Source organism: Ascaphus truei, chromosome 18 (assembly GCF_040206685.1).
Source record: "Ascaphus truei isolate aAscTru1 chromosome 18, aAscTru1.hap1, whole genome shotgun sequence".
Lineage (NCBI taxonomy): Eukaryota > Metazoa > Chordata > Amphibia > Anura > Ascaphidae > Ascaphus > Ascaphus truei.
Genome location: NC_134500.1, coordinates 17,412,040 through 17,438,275, shown reverse-complemented (window position 1 = coordinate 17,438,275; position 26,236 = coordinate 17,412,040). Strand labels below are relative to the sequence as shown.

At 39.7% G+C, this 26,236-nt stretch overlaps 1 protein-coding gene across 6 annotated transcripts in view; it reads right to left on the bottom strand.

The window, feature by feature from the left end:
- The window catches only part of UNC13C (unc-13 homolog C), a 343,863-nt gene that overhangs the window by 201,048 nt on the left and 116,579 nt on the right, over nucleotides 1–26,236 (bottom strand). For all 6 annotated transcript variants that reach the window (XM_075575720.1, XM_075575726.1, XM_075575723.1 and 3 more), the window contains 3 exons: nucleotides 12,035–12,262; nucleotides 7,755–7,896; nucleotides 1,136–1,305 (listed from right to left, as the gene is read on the bottom strand). In XM_075575720.1, coding sequence (XP_075431835.1) covers nucleotides 1,136–1,305; nucleotides 7,755–7,896; nucleotides 12,035–12,262 — 540 coding nt within the window. The remainder of the gene's footprint in view (nucleotides 1–1,135; nucleotides 1,306–7,754; nucleotides 7,897–12,034; nucleotides 12,263–26,236) is intronic.

The following is a 26,236-nucleotide window of genomic DNA, read 5'->3' as shown; positions in this document are numbered from 1 at the left end:
GGTTAATAGACCCACTCAGTCTAATGACGCCATTTGAGAATTGACGTACTACAACCTATTTGTTTATGTGTACTACAACCTATGTCCTCTCACAAATGTTATAGTCGTGTGTAAACGGTCTATTTTAACCTTCAACGTTTACAAAAAAAAATGTCCAGAGGTGGAAACGTATAGATTAGAAAGCTTTGTGCCTTCCCGCTGGCTTGTTATGGTGAGATATTCTGTAATATTCTGTGTTATCGATGCCATTGAAGCCTATGGGAAATCTGAGATCTTTTGCGTTAATACGTGATATATTACATTAGGAGCCGATGCAATAACCCTTGCTACAGTACATGTGTATATCACCACGTTCGACACGGTCAGATCTCCTTAATTGTCAAGTTAGTTGGCAGATTTGCATATCAAAGATCAGTAGTACAGTATAACCTAAAAGTACCTGAAAAATAAAGGTAAGGGGGAGATGAGTCCGGTCTATTTAACCCTTTCCATGCCAGAGGGACCCTGAAACCCATTACAGGCCCCTCCATCAGGAGAAGGGTTATTTCGCTTTGACTATATATCAAAACCCTTTTTTAAATATGTTTAAAACCATACCATACTCTAGTATAATGCCCAATGCAAGAGAACATATTTCCCACATATTATTCTTGTACAAGTATATATTTGTCATAGTAAATACATAAATCATTTTAACATCGTAGACAATTCCTATGTAGAAGAAGTCCTTATCTTAAATGAAGCTTTTCAGTGCCTAAGGTCCGGCGGCTTCAGTAGCGATCATATGGCTGCTACTGCCCCCTCCTTCCGATCAGGCTGACTGCTCTATTAGAGCAGTGTGTCTGACCATTCTCTGGCAAAAACAAGCTTTTATGATGTTCCCGGTTTGTCAATAGGGCCTGGAGTGCCAGGGCTTATGACGTACAGTACTAGGAACATCATAAGACCACTGTAATGGTTAAGAGAAGATTCTATAGGGATCTAAAACATAGCAACTGAATTCAGAAGGATAAGCATAGTTAACATCATACTTCAAATTATGCTTATTTATTGACATTTTCATATTTCGCACCTTGCTAAGATGGCTTTTAGCAAGTTGGTTTATGGATTCTAACAAGTATCGATGAATAAATACCTAAATTGTACCAGACGTCCATTTCACCGCTAAGGGTTCTCACGTCAACGAAGGTTTGCCCAAGAAAGTCATCAGATTCCTTTTTGAAGTGCTGTTTTACTCTGGATTTAATATCATCGTCCTCATCCCAGACACGTACTTTGATTCTGTCAGTGGAGTTATGACACTCACTGTGGGTAGAAAATGGGGACAACTTGTTAAAGCGCCAATCCCCAACAGAAGGCTATACGAGTTTCCAAATTCTCATATAATGTTAGTATCGCTCGCATTGAGTATGACAAATCATGATTATTCTCTAGTGTCTGAGGTTACCATGATAACCTTTAGACTGCATTGGGGAGAGCTCCATTTTGACCTCCCAGACATTTATCATTTACAACACATGCGTTAAGCATTAGTTTTAAAAATAAAGGCAGCGTTAGAAATGGCTACAAAATAGCTCTTAAAGCAAGCAGAAACATGGCAACCATCGGTGTGAAAACATAGATTGTAAGAGGGGGATGGGGAAATTGAGCAGCGTAGTTCCCTTATTTAATATGATACTTGCGTGTTTCAAACTTGCTACTCATCTCCATGGGTACATTTACAGATGCCCCCGAGGTCAATTGAGTGAATGCTTTTCCTACATGACAATCTACCATGACTGTAACCCCTTACAGGCCACGGGGGACCTGCAGTGTATTGCAGGCACTCAATTAGTTAATAGTTCGTTAATATGGCTTTCATACAGCTCACTCAACAGAGACTGTGCTCACTAAAGTAGTCAATGGTCTACAATGAAGTCAAATCCCATGGTCCTTTTCCCTGCTAATCCTGTTCGACCTCTCTGCTGCCTTTTATACGGTCGATCACTCTCTTCTCCTTCATATTCTGAACTCCCTTGGAATCTGCAACAAAGCTCTATTCTGGTTCTCATCTTACCTCGCCCATCGCACATTTTTGGTCTCCCTTGATAACATGTCTTTGTCTTCTGTTGATCTGTCTGTCGGTGTAACCTCAGGCCTCTGTTCTGGGACCTCTCCTTTTCTCTCCCTACACAATATCACTTGGTGAACTCATCAACTCTTTTGGACTTCAGTATCATCTCTATGCAGAGGATACGCAGATATACCTATTCACCCCTATACTCACACCTGAAATCCAATCCCAAGTCTATGATTGCCTCCTGCTATATCCTCATGGATGGCACTCTGCCGCCTTAAACTTAATATTGCTAAAACTAAGATCCTCATATTTTTTCCTAAACCTGGCCCAATATCCCCTTTTTTCCATCACCATAAATGGTTCTACCATTTATCCTGTCACCAAAGCACGTTGCCTATGGGTGATATTTGACCCCTGACTTTCCTTCTCCCTTTTCTTCTCCATTCACATTCACGGCATGGCTAAAACGTGTCACTTCTTCCACCGTAATATTGCCAAGTTCTGCTGCTTCCTCTATCACGCTACTGTTAAAACTCTAATGCATGCCCTTATCCTCTCCCATCTGGATTATTGTAACATACTGCTGACAAGCTTCCCTGCCTCACAACTTTCTCCTTTGCAATCTATCCAAAAATGTGCTGCTAGAATAATTTCACTTTCTCCCAAACCTAATCATCTCCTCCTTAAATCCCTCTCCTGCTATCCTATCAAGTTTTGGATCATCTACAAAGTTCTCGTCCTTACCTTCAAGGCTCTCCACTAATCTGCTCCTCTCTCTACATATCAGCTTTGATCTCTCACTATGCCCCTGCGCGCTACCCATAACTGTCTCCTATCCACCCCTCTCACCTCTCTCGCCTGAAACCTTTTTCGCTCACTGCCCCTTATCTGTGGAACTCCCTCACCCTCAGTATACGCCAAGCACCTTCTCTCCTCACCTTTAAGACAAACCTTAAAACTCCCCTCAAAGGAGCAATCCATGCAATATCCTAAAATAAAACAGTTCTATAGTATTAGTTAATACAGTGGTGCGCAAACTGGGGGACGCGAGATTGTTTTTGGGGGCGTGGGCGATTGCAGAGGTCCCGCACTCTTCCCCAAGGCATTTAAATTAAATGCCGGGGTACAGCGCGAGGCCTCTGCAACCTGTACTTACCGGGATTCAGCCGGCTTCAGGATACGTGACCATGACGCTGCGGGTCACGTGACGTAAGGAAGGGGGGCGCACAACGTTGGAGAGCAGGCTGGGGGGGGGGGGAGATCAGCAAAAATGTTTGCACGCCCGAGAGTTAATACTTACTGCATTTTTTATTTATTCAACTCTTAATGCCAATTTTAATGAGGTTTAATATACTGATCATCCTTTGACTTCTATAGCAGGCTTTAGCCCACCTCCCCAGCAGTGCAAGATCTTTGTAACACTTTCCTATTTGTGATAATTTGCTGCAAATGTTCCCAGTAGTTTCAGCTGTAAACTGTAACAATAGGGAATGTTGTTGTGAAGTGGCTGCAGACTTATTATGCTTTGGCCAAAGGGTTTAACTAAATGACCCTTACTCATGAGAATACCAACACTGAAGTTTTTAACTATGTATTTTGTCATATTGGATGTTGCATTGGATATTTTTGTCTTTTGTTGTATACATTTGGCCACGCTCAGTAGCACTCCTTTTGATACAAATATATATATATATATATATATACATATACATATATATATATATATATATATATATATATACACAGCTCAACCCCGTTATAGCGCGATCCTCTACAACGCAGATCCGCTACAACGCAGATCCGCTTATAACGCGGTCCCAGCGGCGCTCCCATTTACAAAACAAAAAAGATTTTTATATTTTTTTTTAAGTGCCGCTTGGATTGCCTCTCTAAATGAAGCGCTCCAATAGCTAAGACTCCTGGCTACTGTCCCACACCCACAGTCACAGTCACTCCAACCAATGACTGCCATCCACTGCACTTATTCCCTCACCTGCTATCTCCAAATCTCCCATCATACCACTTAGATTGCAAGCTCGCTGGGGCAGGGATTTCCTATTCTATTGTCTGATTTTATTTGTTTATTTCTAACTGTTTTATTTAACACACTACTCACCAAGAAAACGTAGTACTAGAGCGCACTGCACTTTGTTGCACTATATAATTCCCTGTACTGTGTTGTCTCTCTTTTAAAGCGCTAACTATAGTTGTGGGGCGCTATATAAATAAAGATATACACACTCGCATGCAAGAAGGACTAGTGATTGGAATCAACATTTGATCGCGGCCAACCAAGTCAGCGCTGGCATTTGGCCGCCGAGGGGACCCTTAGCCGCAGGCAGTCCGTCGCTGGAGACTCAGCCACCGACTGTTTCGCCAATAAGGTAAGTTCACTTAAGGTGTTTTAGCGGTTAAGAAGAGGAGGTTAGGGAATTAGAGTATGGGGGCAAAGGGTAAGTGGGCTTGTGGTAAGGGGGCTTGGGGTGAGGGGGCTTGGGGTGAGGGGGCATAGAGTAAGGGGTCAAACTTTTTAGGGTAGGGAGTAGCGATAGTATTAGGGTTTGGATTAGGGGCTTTTAGGGTAAGGTTAGGGACTTACATTGGTGGTGAAATGGCCAGTGTATTGATGTCCAAGTGGCGAGGTGAGTGGCGGCTAAATACTGCCTGGTCGCGGGACAATGGCTGCAACCAAATGTTCTAGACCCGCTGGTGATAACACTGATTTTTTTTATTGTATTTGCACTGTGGTTAACATAAGTCAAGGGAGGAAAAAAAGATGACAGAATGGTTACTGAACCTCTACACCACATGCCATAAATCATTACTTAAAATAATGCAGGTTGTCAAAGCAGCATGGGAAAGAATGGCAAGCGCGAAACGTATGGCAATCCAGCACATTTCCAGCAATAATGTCATTATACAACAAGGTATCATATTGAGGACCTTCCTGTAAACCTGAAAACGCTAAATTCTTTTCCTTTTTCCTAAATCCATGACTAACTTTGAGGAGGATAAAAGGGGGTTCTACAGTTTACCTAATCGATTAAACGGGAATTCAGGCAAAGATTATTATTATTTTTAAACAATTTGAACCACGGGGTCCGCCAGAGCTGATCCACGCAATTTTAAGCTCCGGTGACCATCCTTGCTGCTTGTGATCCACATGTACAATTCAATATTGGCCGGTCATATTGTTTTCCTAGGGGGGGTGGCTGCTTTAAAGAACGATAGATACGAAACACACCTATTTAATAATTACCACCTATTAAATGATTAGGATGTATATAGCGATTTTTTTCTTCTTCATGTTCTTGTTTTGGGCGCTTTCATTCATTCGCTGAATGTAATACTGTATATCACTGGTCGCAGTAACATTAATGTAGTGGAAGTGAGCGTGATGTGGCGAGAACAAGGATGCTCCTTTTTAACGGATCACAATACATTCATAAAATAAAAATGGTACATAAAAAAATCTTTAAACAACTTAAATGTGGAATATTGATCAATAAAGTAGCAGTGGTACCCCTCAATATCATGCTTCGTCAACTACCATGTATACAGTAGTTACCATTTGCACATAATAAATAAAACATTTAAACATTGTATTCAAGATTGCATCATTTTACAGAAATCAAAAAGATACTGTGGCCAGATGGATAGCTTAAGCCAAAGCTGCTTTATAAGCTCTTGAGATGTGCCTCAGAGCTCATGTTACCCATTCACAGCTGAGAGTGCCTGCAAAGCATAGCTGAGAGCAAATATTTCATATGTGCTTCCAACAGTGAAGTGCAGCAGCATTTGATGCTTAAGACACCATTTTGAAAATGAACATGGTGCAATATGGAACAATGTTGAGTAGAACTTCACACTCCCAAAAGTCCAACATTTCTTCCATGAAATTCTCCTCTGTAAATCATAGATGCTGGCACCACTGTAGTCCTCAAATGCTCTCCAAACCCATCCAATACTGTGGGGAAATACTCCCTTTTTTGTTTTTACTAGAGGATAGATGACAACGTGATATTCAACACAGAAAATAAATGGAGCAGACAGGGCAAGAGCGTGAACATCTTAAAAAACACACACTAACCCTCTCTGTAAGAAGAACAAATAGAAAGGGAAATTACAGGACATAGACCGTTACATATAAAAACAGTGCAGACAAGTTCCAAAGTAAAATGTTACCAAATCTTACCAGGATGTTGTCTAACTTCATTTAACTAGTGTATGTATTATTAAATATTATTGTTATTATTATTTTTAAAGTATAATACACATACGCTGTAGCTGTGATTTGTACAATAAATCCACCAATCGCTTGTTTTAAAATTCCCTTAACAGGGGAAGTGTTAAACTCCAAGAAACTGTGTAACTGTTATTTACTTATTTACCCAAGAGGGTGTTGTAAAGTGGAGGGGTGATGGCTAAGCCCTGGTCTCACACATGGCCTGTGCCTCGGCGTGTTATGGGGTGGGGGGTAACTTCTGAAAACACAATGGGGAGTCCCGTTATGTGTACATTTCCCTTATCCTGAAGAACTCACAGGTTAGGACAACTAGTGATTTTGTCCACATCCTCAAATATTGCCCACTCAGCCCATGACCTGGGCCTCCAGTGAGTTGATGAGTAGAGGAGATGGGGTTGACAGGGCCCAAGACTCACCATTGTATCTTGGTCAACCATGGCTCACAGATGGGAGGGAAGGGAATAGCAGGGCCCAAAACTTGGACATGGTCTAGACCCCAGGGGGGAATGGCGGGTTCCAAAATGAAGGCGCCACAATGAGTTGTTGACTGAAAATGAGTTGAATGGAAGGGATGGGGAGAGGGGATCACAATTCTGCTATTCTAAACAAAATCGGCATTAAATTACAATTCTGTAATTTATTCTAAAGAGAATCCTGATTTATATAGAATAAAAGATTGGTTACAAAACACTGTCCACAGCATTTAATTAATACAATTAAGGTTCAGATGGAGCATTGGGCTAATTACGTTCTCTGCCTATGTACTATTAAGAACGTTTGCGCTACTTTGCGAACTACAGTTTTCTTTTGTAATATTATAACAATTTGTATGTTATTTTACCCTTTTCCTCTTTATTTTGGAGCTTTGCCATCATTTGATAACAATCGAAAAGCCAAAACCTAACATATCCAAAATCAAAACTTGGAAAATGTTCGGAACCAAACACAATGCACCATGCAAGTGCCCACTATTAGTGGCTACTACTTCATGGGGCACCTGGTATACCCGCCTTCAGTATGTAGAAGCTCCATCAAAGGGCACCTTGAGGGTTAAATGTTTACAAACCACCTTTACCTTTAGTAAATCTGTCAAAAGATAAACCATTTAGTATGGAGTGCTGTGTAATGGTTTGTCACACTCCGTACCACGTTTTTGCAACTTCCCCTCATTGACTTCCTAAATTAGGTAAGATAAAGTGCAACCTTTGGTCTTCTTCATTACCGAACAAGACAGGTATTCCTCGATCTGCTATTCATTGCCGCAGTGATTGATATCCATTGTAGTCGTAAATTGCCACTGGAAATACTTTATTATCCAGAGACTTGACAATGGGTACTGTAGTAATTTGCTCATAGCCAAAGGACTGTGCATGCATATACTGCAAGATCTATCTGTACATTCTTTCAAAACTTGCAATAGTAAAACACATTTACTTTACATGTACTTACAAATGGAATTTTTCATCCCATACTGGATTTAGGTTCCCAAATATGGTTTTGGTTCTTCTTTTTGTTTTTCCAACTTGAACAGTAACATATGGATCACTGGAGCCTGTTTTGTCCTTTGCTTGTAAACCCTGAGCACAAACCACTGGATCAAAAGGAGACACAAATTATGTTACTCTATTGAATTTATAAAGACCAGTTATATTAAATTAAACAATTTAACACACAAACAATTCTGCAAGCGAGTTGCTTTCGTAAGCTCCTGTAGAAGTTAGAGAGAAACTGATACATTGATTGACTCTCTTAATTTATAGTAAATAAGGTTAACAAAATGTTGTATTACAAGAGATCGAATTATACGAGTCATGTGTGAATCAAACATATATTTTCTGACCCACTGGTGCAAGATGGGGCTCACTTTTCAATCGATTACATCAGTCTGAGATTTTCATTTTATCAAGCAGGAATAACAGAAGGAATTTTTATGTAACATTTGGGAGACTGGACACCTGGAATTTTAATGCACCAGTTCTGTATTGTGCAGTCAACATTGAAAATGTTGATTTAAAGAAACAGTCCCACATAACACAAGAAAAATAATGTTTCATTAACAATAGAATTGGCTCTCTTGGAAAGATTAACCAGCCTACCCCCTAAAATAAAAGTATTTGTAACCTGTATAAAATGAGAGGCTATAGGCAGAAGTTATATGACACACAGATAGGTATTGATTCCTTCAAGTATCACCAATATCTATAAAAAAAAAAAGTATGATCTCCCCAAGCAAAAGGCTCAAAATCTAATGATATTACATCTTACCAGTCTTTTCTGCTTGATGTGATATAATAAATTAAGTTACATTGTGATGTAGTTCAGTTCTTTTTATCTGTCTTCTGTTGGGAGAAATCATGTTACTGATATTTCAGTATTCCCAAAACTCATTTTCATGGTTCTATATCTTGGGGATCACTGCATTGTTCCATAGGAGACAACTTGTGTGCCATCAAAAACTTGCACGTCTAATATAATAAACTCATATGTAATGTACTTATGCTTCTCAGGTCTAAGGGATACTACAGATGCAACTGCCGGTTGTAGACCACTTGCCAAGGAAAATCTGCGACCATCTCGCAGTAACTCGCGAGATGGTCCACAGAAGGCTGTAATGGCCTATCTGATTAACACAATGGGGGTCCCTGCATTTGAATAGGACTCGCAGCACGTTAGGATTCACACAGCGCGAGTCCCATTCAAATGCAGGGAACCCCGCTGTGTTAAACAGATGGGCCATTAGTCTGGCTGTAGAAATCTCGCCGCCTTGGACTGGTTTTAGTGCAGAATTCTCAAGGCAAGCGGTCTACAACCTGCAGTTGCAGCTGTATAATCTCTTTTAGCAAATATCTGAGTGGTACTTAAAGAGTGTGGCCCATATCTACTAAGCCGTGCTATTCCATAAAACACCTTCATTTGAATGGGCTGTTGGGTGTCTTCCAGCACGTGAAGGTGTCTGGGACAGATAGAGTAGTATCACTTTGAAAATATGGGCATGTATCTTTAAATACAATCTAATTAAGATATCATACAGTATATACCAAACCATTCATGAATGTGTTTGTTTGTTTGGTTAACATTCAACTCCTGTCGTCACCAAGACTTCAAACTTGCAGTGCAAAACATTTTCATAAAGTACTATTTCACATTTCCTCCCTCACTAGCTTATCCTCTTCTGCAGCACACACCTGTGATTTGTGTATGCCTTACTCCCTCCCAAAATCTCAACATCCTCAAATTGCTTTGACTTAGATTATAAAATACATTGCTGCCAGATAACGTAAACCCAACTACTTGTATTTCCCCCCTGTTCCCATTATTTTATTCATGCCGACAGCTGGTCGCAAACAAAAAAAAATCAATCAAATATTACCTTTTACATGCCACGTGATTTCAAATGGTCATATTTTAGCCCACAAGAACAGCAAATAAAATACCAATTGTGAGCACATTTACGTCTTAGACATATCTGCAACCCTAATTTATTTATAATATGTTCTACCGGGAAGTAATACATTGAGCGTTACCTCTCATTTTCAAGTATGTCCTGGGCACAGAGTTATAGTATGACGGCAAATACATGGTTACATCAAATGAACAGGGTTATACATTATATACTGTACAAAGACATTGGATGAACAGTTAAAGATCATTTATGTTATAGACGTATGTAACAGTTACAGACCAGATTAAAATGTGAGACTGCTTTAGTTTTGAAAGGACTTAGACCTGACGCAGCTTTGAGAGTCTCAGGTAGATTGTTTAAGGTGCGAGGTGCACGGTAAGAGGAGGTGCGGCCAGATACTTTGTTGAATCTTGGGACCATGGACAGTCTTTTGGAGTCAGATTTCAGGTGATAAGTGAAATCTGTGGTAGAGTCATAGGGGTGAGGAGCTTGTTCAGATAGGTGGGTAGCTTGCCCAGAAAGTATTTGAAGGCAAAACAGGAAAGCTGAACTTTACACCTAGACAGAAGTGATTGCTAATCTAGTTCTTTTAGCAGTGATGTGTATTGCAATTACACTGGAGGACATAGCGGCAAATTGAGTTGTAGAGGGTGTCTAGTTTGTTATGGTGAGTTTGGGTTGCTATGCCAAATACTATGTCCTCATAGTATATAATTGTTATTAGCATCTGCTGTGCGATGCGCTTTCTGACCAGTGAGCCTAGGGTGGGTTTGTTCCTATAAAGTACATCCATTTTGGCATAGGTTTTGGATATCAGGGTATCAATTTGCCACCCAAATTTTAAATTGGAGTCAAACCATTTGACCAGATATTTAAAACTAGTAACGGGGCTAGGATGGTATTAGAGTTGGTTCTGATCTGGAGCTCAGTCATTCGCAGCTTTAGAAATTGAGCCTTGGTCCGAAATACCATTGTTACAGTCTTGTCAGTGTTTAAAAACAGTTTGTTTTAAGAAATCCAGTTTTCAAGTCTCAAAAAAATCAGATTCAAGTACATGTTCAAGGTCAGAGAGGCTAGGTCTGTGTGCATGTAAGATTGTGTCATCCACATATGTGTATTGAAGCTCCCTTACAAGCTGTCGGTAGTTCATTGATAAAGACTGAAAAGAGTAGGGGCCCCAGAAAAGAGCCTTGCGGGACAACGCAGGTGATATCCAAAGGGTTGGAGTTAGTTCCCGAGATAGACACATGGGATCTGCCTGATAGGTAGGAGTGAAACCAGTTTAAAGCATGTTTCCCTATTCCAGAGCACAGAAGATAACATGATCAACAGTGTCAAAAGCAAGATAACATGATCAACAGTGTCAAAAGTCTTTGCATAATCTAGGAATATTGCACCAGTAAATTGTTCCAGTTCCATTCTACACTGGATTTTATTGCAAACCTTTAGGAGGGTCGTTACTGTGGAGTGTTTGGGGAGAAAGCCAGATTGGAATTGGCTAGGGAAATTCGCCTTTCCCCATTATCTCTTAGCATACACTGCTTCTACTGCAGCCAGGAATTCTGGGTCATTACATGCACTCACAACCCCACAAGAGCAAACCTGTACTTTCCCAACGAATATGTGTTTCAAGACTGGGTTATAATATGTATTACATACTGTACATTCCTGCATGAGAACTGAGAGTCTTGGCACAGCACTTCTGTTATTTGAATGTAAAGCAACAAATATGCAGTATGCAGTAACAGTTGTATAGTAGTAGGAATATGGAGGTACCTGTAAACAGCATGTTTTCATGATCAAACCCTAGGTATTCAACGTATAGTACAAAAGAGAAACAATAACCTTCAGAAGGACTCCCAATAGTGTTGGCATACAGATAAGAAATACCACATCATCTATCATTTATTAGTGACAAGAATTGACAGACGATGTTGCTGCCTTCATCATGAAGATCCGTTGTCTACCTTCATAAAAAATCTTTAGTATATTTCATTTCATCACATCTGATGCAGGAACCTGGACTAAGGAGTAAATTGGCAACTATTAAATCAACAAGCACCATTTCAAGTAAATGAAATAAGCAACCCAGGTGACTAGGTAGAGCTCGAGAAAGCAGTAGAGCACAAACTGAAGTCTATCTTTTTTGTTTAAGGACCAACGTTATCTTCTTATACAATCGCATTAATATTTTAACACTATAACATTTTAACTGTACTGTATGATCCATGTACTTCTTGTTCATGTAGAAATATCTGCTGCAATGTTGCCCTCACTTGTCTGAGATCAAGGCTCTTTGGTTTTCAAGTAGAAAGAAGGACCTCACCTGTAATGTTGATTTTTGCTGACCACTTGGAAGTTCCGTCCAAAACACTTTGCTTGGCTACTTTGGTATGTTGCACAAAGTCCTCTTTGCATATCTGAAACATTTCATGAATAAGTTCAAATACTTCGGGACGATTTCTCTCTCTGATTTTCATTCTTTCCTTCATAGAAGTAATGATGTTTTGCGTTTTGTCCTCGGCGCCGTGCTTAGAACTTTTCTCTGCGGCTCCTGGAATATAAAAAATAAAAAACACCCCTATAATTAATGTAAAGTAGTAACAAAAGATAACAAAGGAATGCGTTTAGAAGTAACAAAATAAAGTATTTGCTGATAACACAAGAAAAGTATCTATTTATCAGGAGGAAGGTGTGTGAGCACAGCGTTACATCACTGATGTTTGCATGTTTAAATTCAGCGTGCAATCACTTTAAACAACCTTGTAATTCAGTTTGAAGCCAAACCACGTTGTTTCTGAATGTGGTCCCAACAAGGTTTTCTTTTCTTTCCCTGTTTTTCTGCTGTAGAAACAGAAATTGATGGCAAGTAGGAAACACTTGACCCTTTTAGTCTGCCCCCAAATCCAATTTAACCCCCGGCTTTCTCATACTTATGGTATCTTTATCATAAATAATTACTTTTGAAATCCTTTACCTCTCCTCTTTTTATTCCATCTCAACAAATGTCCTCTTCCCATATCCCATAACTTGAGTAAACCTGCCTCCAAAATTATATGGCTATGAAATAAATCAAAACATTAAGGGAGAAAGAGTGGCTCCGTGAGTAAAGACACTGAATGGCACTGAGTTTGAAGCAGGGGAGCCTGGTTCAATTACTGGTGTCGGATCCTTGTGGCCTTGGGCAAGTCACTTTATCTCCCTGTGCCTCAGGCATCAAAAACATAGATTGTAAGCTCCACGGGACAGGGACCTGTGCCTGCAAAATGTCTCTGTAAAGCGCTACGTAAAACTATACAAGAACATATTATTATTATTATTAAGGACAATCAACCCTCACAGATGAAGGGAATGATAGTTCCAATTGTATGCACTCAAATCCTTCCCTATAGTGTTCTAATGATGGAGGATAATTCCCGCTTTGATATCTGATGGAGAGTATATTAATCAAGATACAGCCCTCTCCCCCCCCCCCCCCGGTCCAGCAGCAAAAGAGGAGAACTAGATGGGGCCACAGGGGGAGACTATACTCCTGGAGGTAGAAACAAACCTCCAACAAGACCATACACATCATGAACCTACCTATAGTGACCACATGAGTTTACTATAGAAAGGCCTCTCTTTCTCCCCCAACTTCGACCAATTTATGAGGGTTAAGGATACTCATCTGTTTGCAAATTTGAAGAAAAAGAGATTAGAGCTAAACAACACACCATATGAGAACATGGACTATAATGACCTAATCAACCTGCAAAATGTAGCCTCACTAGCATGGGAAAATGAGAGAACTGCTGAGGAAGCCCCCCTTACTGACTTAAAACCAAAATCTACATTTACACCCCCCCCCACCGAATACTAACGCAAACATTGAAGTGTTTGTCAAACTTCGAACTAGGAACTTAGAACTGATAACCCCTACCAAATCTGGTTGCAACCCCTACCAAATCTGGTGGCAACTTGACCAATGACAAAAAGAGAGCATTTATAGAACTACAAAATGACTCCTCCATAATTATTAAATATCTGACAAAGGAGGGAATGTAGCGATACTTGGTCGTGAGGACTACATTAAGGAAAAGCTGAGATCACTGTAATCGTTAAGAAATATGTATATATGTAACAGAGATTTAACCATGTTTTAATGAGACTTCAATATAAGACTGTAGTGGTCTGAAGAATCCAGCAGGGAGCTGGTTAATTGCAGCTAGTCAATGAACCAGTCTTCACCTGGCTAACGAGACAGCTATAAAAGCCTCCTGCTGGGAACTCACAGAGAGACTTGAGCACACAGGAGGACTGTGTGCTGATAGCAAGACACCAGGGACCAGACCTCAATTCCTGGGCACAGCGGACACAGGAACCTGTCAGAGGTTGGTCGCCTCACCGGACACCAACCAGACTGAGAGACTGACACAAAAAGCCCCTGCTGACAGGTACCTCTTTAGAATTTGGGGGGAGAGGTTGGTAAGAGGTGTATCCTCCCAGCCCTGCAGAGGGGACTGGGGAAGGGAGTTAGCCCTTACAAAGGGATAGGCTGTTTATTTGTTTATGTTTGTGGTTAGTGCATTGTTTAAAGTGATGGTCTGAATAAAGCCATGGGTTAATTTCCCCCAGGAAACCCAGGTTGTACCCCTGCACATGTCTCTTACAACGTATCTATAAAGGAAAAGAAAAAAGGGCACTCACTAATGGACAAAAGAAAAGATAACTGGGTGCATACCATCCATGGAATGGGTAAAGGGACAACAGAGTAGGGGCACGTCAAAGTAAGCAAAAAAAGGGTGACGTTTAATATTCAACGTTTCGACTTTCACAGGAGCATTTTTCAAGAGCTCTTGAAAAAGGCTCATGTGAGAGCCGGAACGTTGAGTATTAAACTTCATTCGTTTTTTTTTTGCTTACCTTGGTCTGTCTGTCTGTCTGTCTGTCTGTCTGTCTGTCTGTCTGTCTATCTATCTATCTATCTATCTATCTATATATATATATATATATATATATAAAAAGATATCTGTACCATTGTTAGCCAAGCATATATCCAGCAGCAAAGGCTCTGCAAAACTGCCTTGTGGAATATTTTTCAGCTGTCAGAGATCATTTATTTTAATGAGTTGTACCAATAAAAACTATTTCATTTTTGCACATCATATATCTTATCAACTTTAACGATCTCTATAATTTCAATTTTCACTGTATATTCTTCACTGAACATTATTTTATATAGAACTTGTTTAGTATACTCTCCATCGGATATCGAAGCAGGCATTATCCCCGACCATTGCAACACTATAGTGAAGGATTTGAGTGTATATTATTGGGGCCTATCTGGGATTATCATTCCCTTCATCTCTACGGGTTGATTGTCCTTAAAGCTGCAATACTACTTTCCCTCCCGCTCGTTCTTTTTGTTCTTATTTGTATACGTAAAGCATGTGACAATGTATAATTCTACATTCCTCCCTGAGCTGTCAATCATATGGTGCTCCTGTTATAAATCTGTAAAAATCCAGATTGTGTGCCTAACATAATGGCCGCCTTTCAGTTTGAATCAATCCTTCAGGTCAGTGTAACTCAGCAGCTACAATGTATCATCATATTACCAAAGTAACTTTATCTATTGTCACACTTTGCAACTCAAACGGCTGGGAATATTGGCAACAAATGATCACAAACAGGAAAGTGTTGTAGAGATCTTGCACTGCTTGGGAGGTGTGCTAAAAGCTGCTATAGAAATCAAAGGATGCTTTAAAACTCATTAAAATGGCATGAAGAGTTGACTAAAAATACATAAACAGTCCCTATTCTCTAATACTACAGAACAGATTTATTTAAAAAATTTAACAAAAAAAACCCCCATAAGATGTCACGTTTTGCAGCTTTAATGTTCCACAGTATGTATATTATTCCCCTAGTGCAGAGGTGTGCAAACTGGGGGTGCGAAATTGTTTAGGGGGGCTCAGGCGATTTTGCAGCGAAGTAGAGAGAAAAGCAGTCTATAGCTGCAATTTCTCCTGCAGCCATTAGGTGTCGCTGTGCTGCACAGCTCATGCAGCACAGGCTTTGACTTCCTGAATGCCGCGTGATGAGGTGTGTGTTTGTGTGTGTGTGACAAAGAGAGACATGGAGAGGTGGGAGAAAGAGAGACATGGAGAGGTGGGAGACATATTGGGGGGAGGGGGGAGAGAGACGTGGAGAGGTGGGAGACATATTGAGGGGGGAGAGAGACACTGGAGGAAGGTGAGAGAGACACTGGGGGGAGGTGAGAGAGAGACACTGGGGGGAGGTGAGAGAGAGACATTGGGGGAAGGTGAGAGACACTGGGGTGAGGTGAGAGAGAGACACTGGGGGGTTAGGGGGGGGGTTGGGAGTGGGCCCCCAAGCTTTGCCCAGGCTATAGCTATGCCTCTGTTCTGAAGCATTTCTCAGCTTTTGAATCCTGTCTCGCAAAATGTGCACTAGAAAAGTGTAAACGTCTGCCAATTTCCCTGATTCTTTACATGAAGCTCTTGTATATGTTTAATTGATCTCATCCAAAATGTTGTGCAGAATTCTCAGAAACATGACATTGTGACATTGTGACATTGTGAGAGGCTTCTGAGAATTCGACACAACATTTTGGATGAGATCCATGTAACATAAATACACTGGCGACACACTTTATTCGAGCTCGGCTAGTCCCACGAATTCGGATATACCCGGGTGTATTGAGGTTTGTGACTGTTTTCTGCCCGAGTGCATTGAGGTATTTTCCAGGCAGGGATTGAAGCATTTTATTCCCTCTGGCTGCAATACTGCACAGTATATATATATATACTGCATTACAATTCAGGAATTTATGCCATCTGGTAGACACGCGAAGCATTGCAGCCTATTAAATCCTAATCATTATCATTTAACAGATCAGCCGCCCATCAGCCAGGCATGAACCCAGGCTGGGAAGGCAAATGCAACGGGGCTTGTCAGAGGTGAGGAGCGGCGCATTCCAGGTATCTGCCAGGTACATACCGGGTATTTGCTCGAATAAAGTGTGTCGGTGCAGTACCTGTTGAACAACTGTCCAAATGAATTAATCTCTAACTTTCACCACTATCATTCAGGGCCTTATGCAGAGAGCATCGTTATTTCGAAATTCGCCATTTTTTGTACAATTTCGCGCAGAAACCGGCAGAAAATGGCGAGTTCCGAAAAACGCGCCATTTTGTTTTTTCAATTGCTAAAACTCGCCTCGCGGCTGGCGAGAACCTCCATCTCGCCATTTTTAAAACTCTCCGAATGCAGAGAGGTGCGAACGGCATAAAGCGGCTGTTCGCGCCAAAAAATGGCGCGATTCTCGCATTTTTGCCGCGCCAGGAAAATATGGCAAGATGGCGCTCGCCGCCTATAGTAAAGGGGAAAAAAAGGTGCGAATTTGTTTTTACCCGTTTCTGAAGCGCGCATCTCGCCAATTTAAACTCGCCACACGCATCCATGTTAAACATAGCAGAATTCGCACTTTTCTGCATATGGAGAATAAAACTCTCCAAAAAAGCTACTTTTTATGAAATTCGCCAATTTTAAAATTCTATGCTCTCTGCATGAGGCCCTCAGTCTCCAGGTTGTTATACTTCAAGGGGTTTGTTGGGGTTAGTATTTATTAAGCCGTGTTGCATCTATCTATCAAACAATATCTGTATGTGTGCATGAAGTAAACGTCTGGTAGTTGTAGTAGAAAAGGCATTACTATAAAATAGCAGCAAATTAGCAAAAAAAAGGTAAAATTAGATTTTTATGTCAACCCCTTCACTGGCATCTGGAAGCAAAGGAATAAAGACATTTAGCATAATTTGTTGTCCAGCTTTCACAGATTCAATGCTAATGTATCTACTTGCTGTTCATCAAATAATGTATCACAATGTTATTATTTGCTAGATGGACAGTCTTATAAGGATGTTTCTTGCCCATAAATTGAATTGTCATCATATAATGGACTGAACAGATGACAAATGACAATGGTGTGCATCATGAGTGTGGTTTGATACAACAATGGAGGACTCAACCTTGTAGAGAAATCGATATCATGCAATGTCAACAAATGATGTGTTCTCTTAACAAGGAAAGGAATTCATTGTGTGCAGTATGTTTCTCAACATGGAAAGTATCCTAAAGGAAATATAGAAAGCATTACAATGATTTGTTTACCATCAGAGCATCTTCTTTACATGAACTACTTTTCTGTGTTATTTGCATTAAGTTATATGTGTCCCAAGTGAATTTCCATATAAAAGAAAATACGTGACAAGGAAAAGAAGACAAACAAAATGAAATCTAAAAAAAAAAACAATTAGGGAATAAAGAAATATTTTATTTCCTAAGGTGGAAAATGTACTTCTAAATGTACCAACATTCAAAAAACACCAAAGTACTGTACATAAGAAAATAATAGCCTGAGGAAAGGGTATGGACCCTGAAACGTTGCAATTTCTGTGCTAGAGAGTAATTGATGTCTAGATTAGGTCTAACCCCCTTTTGATTTTTGTAAAAAAAATTTCTCCAAAAAAACATTGTGCTATCAAAGGGAGTTGAATCCAGCTACACTGACACTAAAAGGAATGTATATGTAAAATGGTATATAAATATTGATCATAATTAATTTTGTATATTTAATTATACGTTAAAGTACATCATATTATGGAATAATTATTCACGTATGATTTGCACCTCACAAGTTCATGCGCAGATTTTCACATTTTTATTTTTACTGATACTGTAAGTCTTTTTATCATTCTTTTAAACTTTTCAATATGTTTGAGTGACGATCCAAACCATTGTTGTTCTTGTATTGTCTGTAAGCCTATTGGTGGAGGCACTGGATCTGAGCACCAGTGCACAAGAAAGACATATTTTAAGAACATGCTAATGGTGAGTGCAAGTTCTTCCTTTGTATATTTGTATACCACAAGCGGTGTATGCAGTACATGTACTACATTTTCATGGTAATAATATGGAAAATCACTTCAAACGGTGGAAAATTGTGAAGGAAGTAAAAATGCAGTTGTTTCAAAGAAGACATTCCCAAGTAGTTCGAATTCTTGCACTTACTGGCAGTGCATACTGGACACCTAACAAGCTCCTATTAAAACCCCAAAATACCCACAACATATATATAAGCATATGAGTGTCAGAGGAGTGCTACTGAGCATGGCAATATGCATTAAAACCAGAGACATAACATAAAACACAGACAAAGCTCAGTTTTTAGCACATCTAGTGAGACTCATACACGGTACAGTGCCTAAATATATATGGATATGGTTATGGGCTCACTCCATAGCATCTTCCACTCAGGGGAACTTGCCTGCTTGCAGTTTGGCTGTGACATCTCTAATACAGAGTGCTTTTCCTGGTAATGTACAGGTTAATAAAAGCTTCAGTCAGACAGAACTTTGCAGCTAATATTGACAGATTTACTATAAATCATTCTTCCTGTTATTAAACAGGTTATTAAGAATTTATATTAGCGTTAGGGACCCCTGATATGTGGTCTGCCTTGGCGTTGGCTCAGGGGCTTACAACAATTTTGGCCAAAAATTTCAAACTAAAAGACCATTTACTTATTAGATATTTATCCATATATATTTAGGCACTGTACCGTGTATGAGTCTCACTAGATGTGCTAAAAACTGAGCTTTGTCTGTGTTTTATGTTATGTCTCTGGTTTTAATGCATATTGCCATGCTCAGTAGCACTCCTCTGACACTCATATGCTTATATATATGTTGTGGGTATTTTGGGGGTTTAATAGGAGCTTGTTAGGTGTCCAGTATGTTTTGCAATTCTTGTCCAGCTAGTCATGGCTGATTGGAGTTTGGCAACCTCCTACTTAATTTAAGCTCACCCCCTCCCACATTTAAATGGTTATGGGCTCACTCCATAGCATCTTCCACTCAGGGGAACTTGCCTGCTTGCAGTTTGGCTGTGACATCTCTAATACAGAGTGCTTTTCCTGGTAATGTACAGGTTAATAAAAGCTTCAGTCAGACAGAACTTTGCAGCTAATATTGACAGATTTACTATAAATCATTCTTCCTGTTATTAAACAGGTTATTAAGAATTTATATTAGCGTTAGGGACCCCTGATATGTGGTCTGCCTTGGCGTTGGCTCAGGGGCTTACAACAATTTTGGCCAAAAATGTCAAACTAAAAGACCATTTACTTATTAGATATTTATCCATATATATTTAGGCACTGTACCGTGTATGAGTCTTACTAGATGTGCTAAAAACTGAGCTTTGTCTGTGTTTTATGTTATGTCTCTGGTTTTAATACTTACTGGCAGTGTGCAGGTTGGCAAATACACTCCACTGGATTTACACTAATCATCCAACCAAAGGCTACTGGTGTTTAATAAGATACAGTTGTAAACTGTATTAGAAATTCACACGCAATGGCAAATTATAGAAATGTAGAATCAACAATTTGGGGCTAAATTGTTCTTTTTATTTAGAACGAGTATTTATATATTCCCCTGTCCCTACCTAACCCCGATTCTGAACTCGATTATTTACAATCAGAGTCCTTAAAACTCTGGCATACCCATGCTCCACTACGCAGAATAAGAGTACATGGGGCCCACCTTCCGTGAGTTACAACTGACCTTATAGCGCTCTATCACTTTAGGAATGCCTTGGGGAAAAGCTACAAATTTAACTGGTACTACCAAGGATCTTAATAACTACAGATGCCTCTGAATATGTGCACAAAGCAAACAAGACACGTGAAAGCACAATATTACTGTTCTTTAGCAATCTTCACCAGAATATATCAAATTCAGCAAACTTCAGGAAAGTCATTAACAATATATTCAAGCCTTCTAGCCATCATCAACCATGTAATATCAATCAGGATGAAATTACTCTGACAAATCCTACTGACATTGCAAATGCATACAATGAATACTTTCTGGGGGGTGCAACCAAATTGTTAGCAAAACAGGACCAAAACTACAAACATGAAACCCAATGTGGGAGTACCCCTATAGCCCCTCCCAACACTGCCCACAATTTTCAATGTGTCCCAATTTCTGAAGAGGAGATTACACAAGCGCTCCTCAAATTGAAACTAAGCAGCAAATGTGGACCTGACTTACTGCAATCCAAGTTCCTATGACTTGGTGCCCCAGCCATTGCCAAACCACTTGCTTCCCTAATCAACTCTATTTTGTCTGCAGGCCATATTCCTAAAACCTGGAAAATGGCCAGAGTTGTCCCAATCTTCAAAAATGGGGACAAAAATACTGTCTCAAAGTATAGTCCAATCTCTCTTCTCACAATACTATCCAAAGTCCTGGAAAAATGTGTTCACTCGCAATTAAGCGATTACTATACCAATACAAATTTCCCTAGCCATTTCCAATCTGGCTTTCGCCCCAAACACTCCACAGTCACTACCCTCCTAAACGTTTGCAATGAGATCCAATGTGGAATGGAACTGGGAACAGTTATTGGTGCAATATTCCTAGATTTTGCAAAGGCTTTTGATACTGTTGATCATGTTATCCTGCTTAACAAACTTCAGTGCTCTGGAACGGGGAAACATGCTTTAAACTGGTTTCATTCCTACCTATCAGGCAATGATGTGTCTATCTCGGGCACCAACACCAACCCCTTGGATATTACCTACGGTGTCCCGCAAGGCTCTGTTCTGGGCCCCCTATTCTTCTCTGTCTTCAACAATGCTCCACCTACAGCTGATCAGGGAGCTTCAATATACATGTATGTGGATGGCACAATCCTATATGCACACAGCCCTAGCCTCACTGACCTTGAACTTCAATTTGATTTTTTGAGACTTAAAAATTGGATTTCCCAAAACAAACTATTTTTAAACACTGACAAGATTGTAACAACGGTATTTGGGACCAAGTCTAAATTTCTAAAGCTAATGAGAGAGCTCCAGATCAGAACCAATGCTAATACCACCCTAGCCCCTGTTGCTAGTTTTAAATACCTGGGCATATGGTTTGACTCCCCTTTAACATTTGGGTTGCACATTGATACCCTGATATCCAAAACCTATGCCAAACTAGGTATACTTTATAGGAACAAATCCTCCCTAAGCCCACTGGTCAGGAAGCGCATCGCACAGCAGATGCTAGTAAAAATTATAGACTTTTGGGACATAGTATATGGCACAGCACCCCAAACTCACTTTACCAAACTAGACTCCCTCTACAATTCAATATGCCGCTTTGTCCTCCAATGTAACTACAACACACATTACTGCAAATTGCTCAATAACTAGATTGGCCATCCCTTGAGACTAGGCGCAAAGTTCATCTCTCCTGTCTTGCCTTCAAATATTTATTGGGCAAATTACCCCCGTATCTGAACAAGCTCCTCACCCCTACTGCACGCAGCACTTATCAGATATGACTCCAATGGATTTTTCATGGTCCCACGGTTCAACAAAGTATTTGGCCGCTCCTCCTTCGCTTACTGTGTACCTCACAACTGGAACAACCTACCCGAGACTCTCAAAACCACCACCAGTCTAAGTTCTTTGAAAACTAAAGCTGTCTCCCATTTTAATGTGGTCTGTAACTGTTACATATGCCTATATCATATATTATCATTAATTGCAATGTCTTCTTATTTAATATATAACCCTGTTTACTTAATGTATAGTATATTTTTGTAACCATGTATCTGTCATCATAACTCTGGGCCCAGGACAAACTTGAAAACGAGCGGTAACTCTCAATGTATTTCTTCCGGGTAAAACATTTTTAGAAATAAATAAAATGTTCAGCCCTTTCTGTTCCTATCCCGATTGCAACATAATGTTTTTGTATGTCCTAATCATTGTGTAATAGGAAATAATGTGGACAGATCTTTATTCTAATTCTATTCCTCCAATACCACTAATGAGTATTTACTATTTTACGATGCTTGCTTTATTTTATCTTCTTTAAATAGTAGTATAGCTTAATTATGGGGAAGGACCCAATGTCAGCAATGCAAGGGAACATCCTAATGATATTTGCTGAGGGGGGTGGGGGTTGTTATTGTGGATAACAACCATTCATTTAGCACTTTGATTAAATAAAATATAAATACACCAAAGTACTGATTTTTGCATTATACATGTGATTATCCATGCTTTATTCATTAATATATACAACAGACATTCTAATGTGTCATAATTTGTGGTATCTTGGCTGCAAATTGGATATTACAGTAACTGTAGCTCTGCATGTTTTATTTTTTAAGACCTGTACGAAGTAGAGCAGTTGATTCCATTACTGTGCTTTTAGACAATGTACAAAATACAGTGTACCGTAATATTTTATTGTGTACGTGATTGATAGAAAAAACGAGAGATGAGCGAACCAGTCCAAATCAGTTTCCTGGATTTTTTGGGCACTACAAAAATCTATGTGGATTAAGCCAAATCCGCCATTGGAAACAATCTTGACAGATTTTTACAAATTCACACACAGATTCATCTTCACAAAGAAATTGATATATCTACCTCCCCCCTCCCCCCTGCACCCCACAAACACCTTAATCCGTGATATTTAACAATCGGCCCACTGATTTCGGATTGCTCTCTATAAAAAAACATCAAAAATTGTGAATTTGCCTTTTTGAGAACGGATCCGCAAACCAAAGGAACTGGCCAATCCGAGGTGGATCCAAATCCGACAAAAAAAAAATCGCCCATCTCTAAATAAAATAATAATATATTTTTTTTTTTTTAAATATTGTATTGGAAGAAGAAAAAAATGTCTAATTTAGCAATGTGTGGATAATGGAATTTCACATGATCAGATAACAGGAGCAAGTGAGTAAGAATGTTACAAAAACACAATGGTGTCCTGGAACCTGTATGTTTCCCCCTGTTCTGAGGCTGCCAGCCTTCCTTAGTGTAAGGTTGCAACAAATGTAACTTTCCCTGTTAGCTTCTCATCGTTTCCTTGGCAACGCCCCGTTTTTCCAGTAAGTTGGACTGCCCTTTCTCCCCCTTGCTAGTTGTCCTAGTCCTTGACTTATTTCCTGCTAGTCCAGGCTAGCATGTTTCCTTTTAGACCTGGCAGCCTTCTTGGATCAGTCACCTCACCTACTGTACACCTCTGGTAAAAGCTATTGTAATTTTCCTATCCCTAATACTATAGCTATCCCTGATACCATAGCTATCACTGTTACTAAGCCACCCTATTTCCCTATCATTATCCCACTGCCATCCTAGCTCCCTTTCCTCAGTGTTTCCCCTCAGTACCCTTTCCCCTTTTTATTTGTCTTAATAAACACTTCAGCAAATAAGAAGATTCTGTTGCTTGGTATATGGGATTGAGTTAAGATGCCTGCCTCTGCTCACTTGCCACAGTGAGCTTGTCAGAACAAATGGTGTATACTCATCAGCAAGCTGGCTCCACACTTGACAAACGCTCTGTTCAACCAGAAACTTTGCATGTCCAGATGTTTTTCAAAATAAATCTGAAAGGTTTAATTTACAACTTCTCCAAGTATCTATCGAAGCAAGATTTGTGAAATACAGGTGTTCCAGCTTCTCTTTCATGTACTGTATATTGTCCAACAGAAGTGGATTCTGCATTTTCACATGTTTGGTGTGCAGATTGCTCTCATCCTCCAAACACACTTCTCTTGTCTTCTTGCATGCTGTGCTTTCAACTGCCTGTATAGAGCATTAGCCAAGCACCGAAAGCCAAGTTTTACTAATGCAATGTAAGAGCATTATGGCATACAAAAACCTCACTGGAGCTCATTATTTTAATATTACTGTCAGCCTGTGCCAATTCACAATATAAATCCTGCAGTACTGTATATACTTTGCAAGAGCCTTCCAATAATGTTAGGACCTCTTAAAGTGTGAGTTATTGGAAATGGGACATGGATTATTTAAATAACTATTTCATTATGGGTTTCCCCAGGGAGGAAATAAATCCTGACATAAAACCCTACCATGGCTATACACACCATCAAAAAGCAACGTACAACTTTTATACATTTGTTTGAGAGATTAGTCTTTCATTATAGCAAAATAGAAATCACATTATAATGGTGGTTGGTCTTACTGTGGCTTTAGCTTTGGTCATAGGGACTGAAACATCGATCTTCTGTTCATTTTATAAATCTTTAAGATTTCATTTTTCAGTATTAGGTGATAGATATTTTTATTTGGACGAAAAATAGATATTATAAGACAAGCTTTTGAGAGTTCTCCTCTGTTCCTCAGGTCAGCGATACTAATTTACAAAGATTCCATGAGCTTAACACAGATGTTTAAAAAGAGAAACACAAGATAGTCATCTAAGGCAGATGATGCAGTGAAGGAATAAACAGACAGGGCAATAAATGATTGAAAGGGACAGTGAGACAAAGGACCATACATCCATCAGCAGAGTGCAGGGGGTGGGGATGCAGGGGGGGAGAGGGGGTAAGGGACAGTGAGACACAGGACTATACATCTATCAGCAGTGCGCAGGGAGTGAGGATGCAGGGGAGTAGAGGGAGTTAATTGCAAAATTAACACAGAGGCAGGGACAAAACAAAAATATGATAGTGGCTTAAAAAAACAACATCATCATCATTAAGTCCTCTTGTTGTAGTGTCAAAGTGTCTTATCATTTTGAGTTCAAATGTTTTCTGTTCTTGAGTGCTTTTAAACATTCCATTGAGGATGTTGATGTTTAAATCATTTATGGAATTATCTGGTTGTGAGAAATGATGTCCCACTGGTGAGCAGTATCTTCCTTCTTCATGGTGTTGTAAAGAGTGCCTGTGCATATTAATTCTGCCTTTACGTTTTTGGCTGGTTTCACCAATATAGCATCCTTGGTCACATTTGCTGCATTGAATCATATATACCACAATCCTTGATGTCCAGCAAAATGTTCCTTTGACATTAAATGTTCTATGTTTGTGACTGGCTGTGGGATCTTGGAATACAGTGTCAAGAAAGGGTTTATGAATCACTTAGGATTTTCACATATTTCAAACCAAAAATGTTATTAGATATTGATCTGGGTCCTAATAATAGATAAAGATAACCTGATAAAATAAATTACACAAAAACATGATACATTTTCAACATGTATTTATTCACAAATGATTCAACAGTCAATGTCCATGTGTGAAAAAGTATGTGAACCTTTAGATTAAGTACCTGGTGGCAACCCCTTAAGCAGCAATAACTTCAACTAAGGGTTTCCTGTAAGTGCTGGTCAGTGTCATATAGTTTTTGAGGAATTTTGCCCATTCCTCCTTACATAACTGCTTCAACTCAGTGACATTTGAGGATTTTCTTGCATGGACAGCTCGCGTCAGGTCTTGCCACAAAATGTTTATGGGGCTTAGGTCCAGACATTGACTAGGCCATTCTAAACTGTGGAATTTCTTCTTCTGCAACCATTCTTTTGTAAATCTGCTTGTATGATTGGGATCATTGTCTTGCTGCATGACCCACTTTCAATTCAGCTTACGGACGGGTGGCCTGACATACTCCTCTAGAATCTTCTGATACAATTGAGAA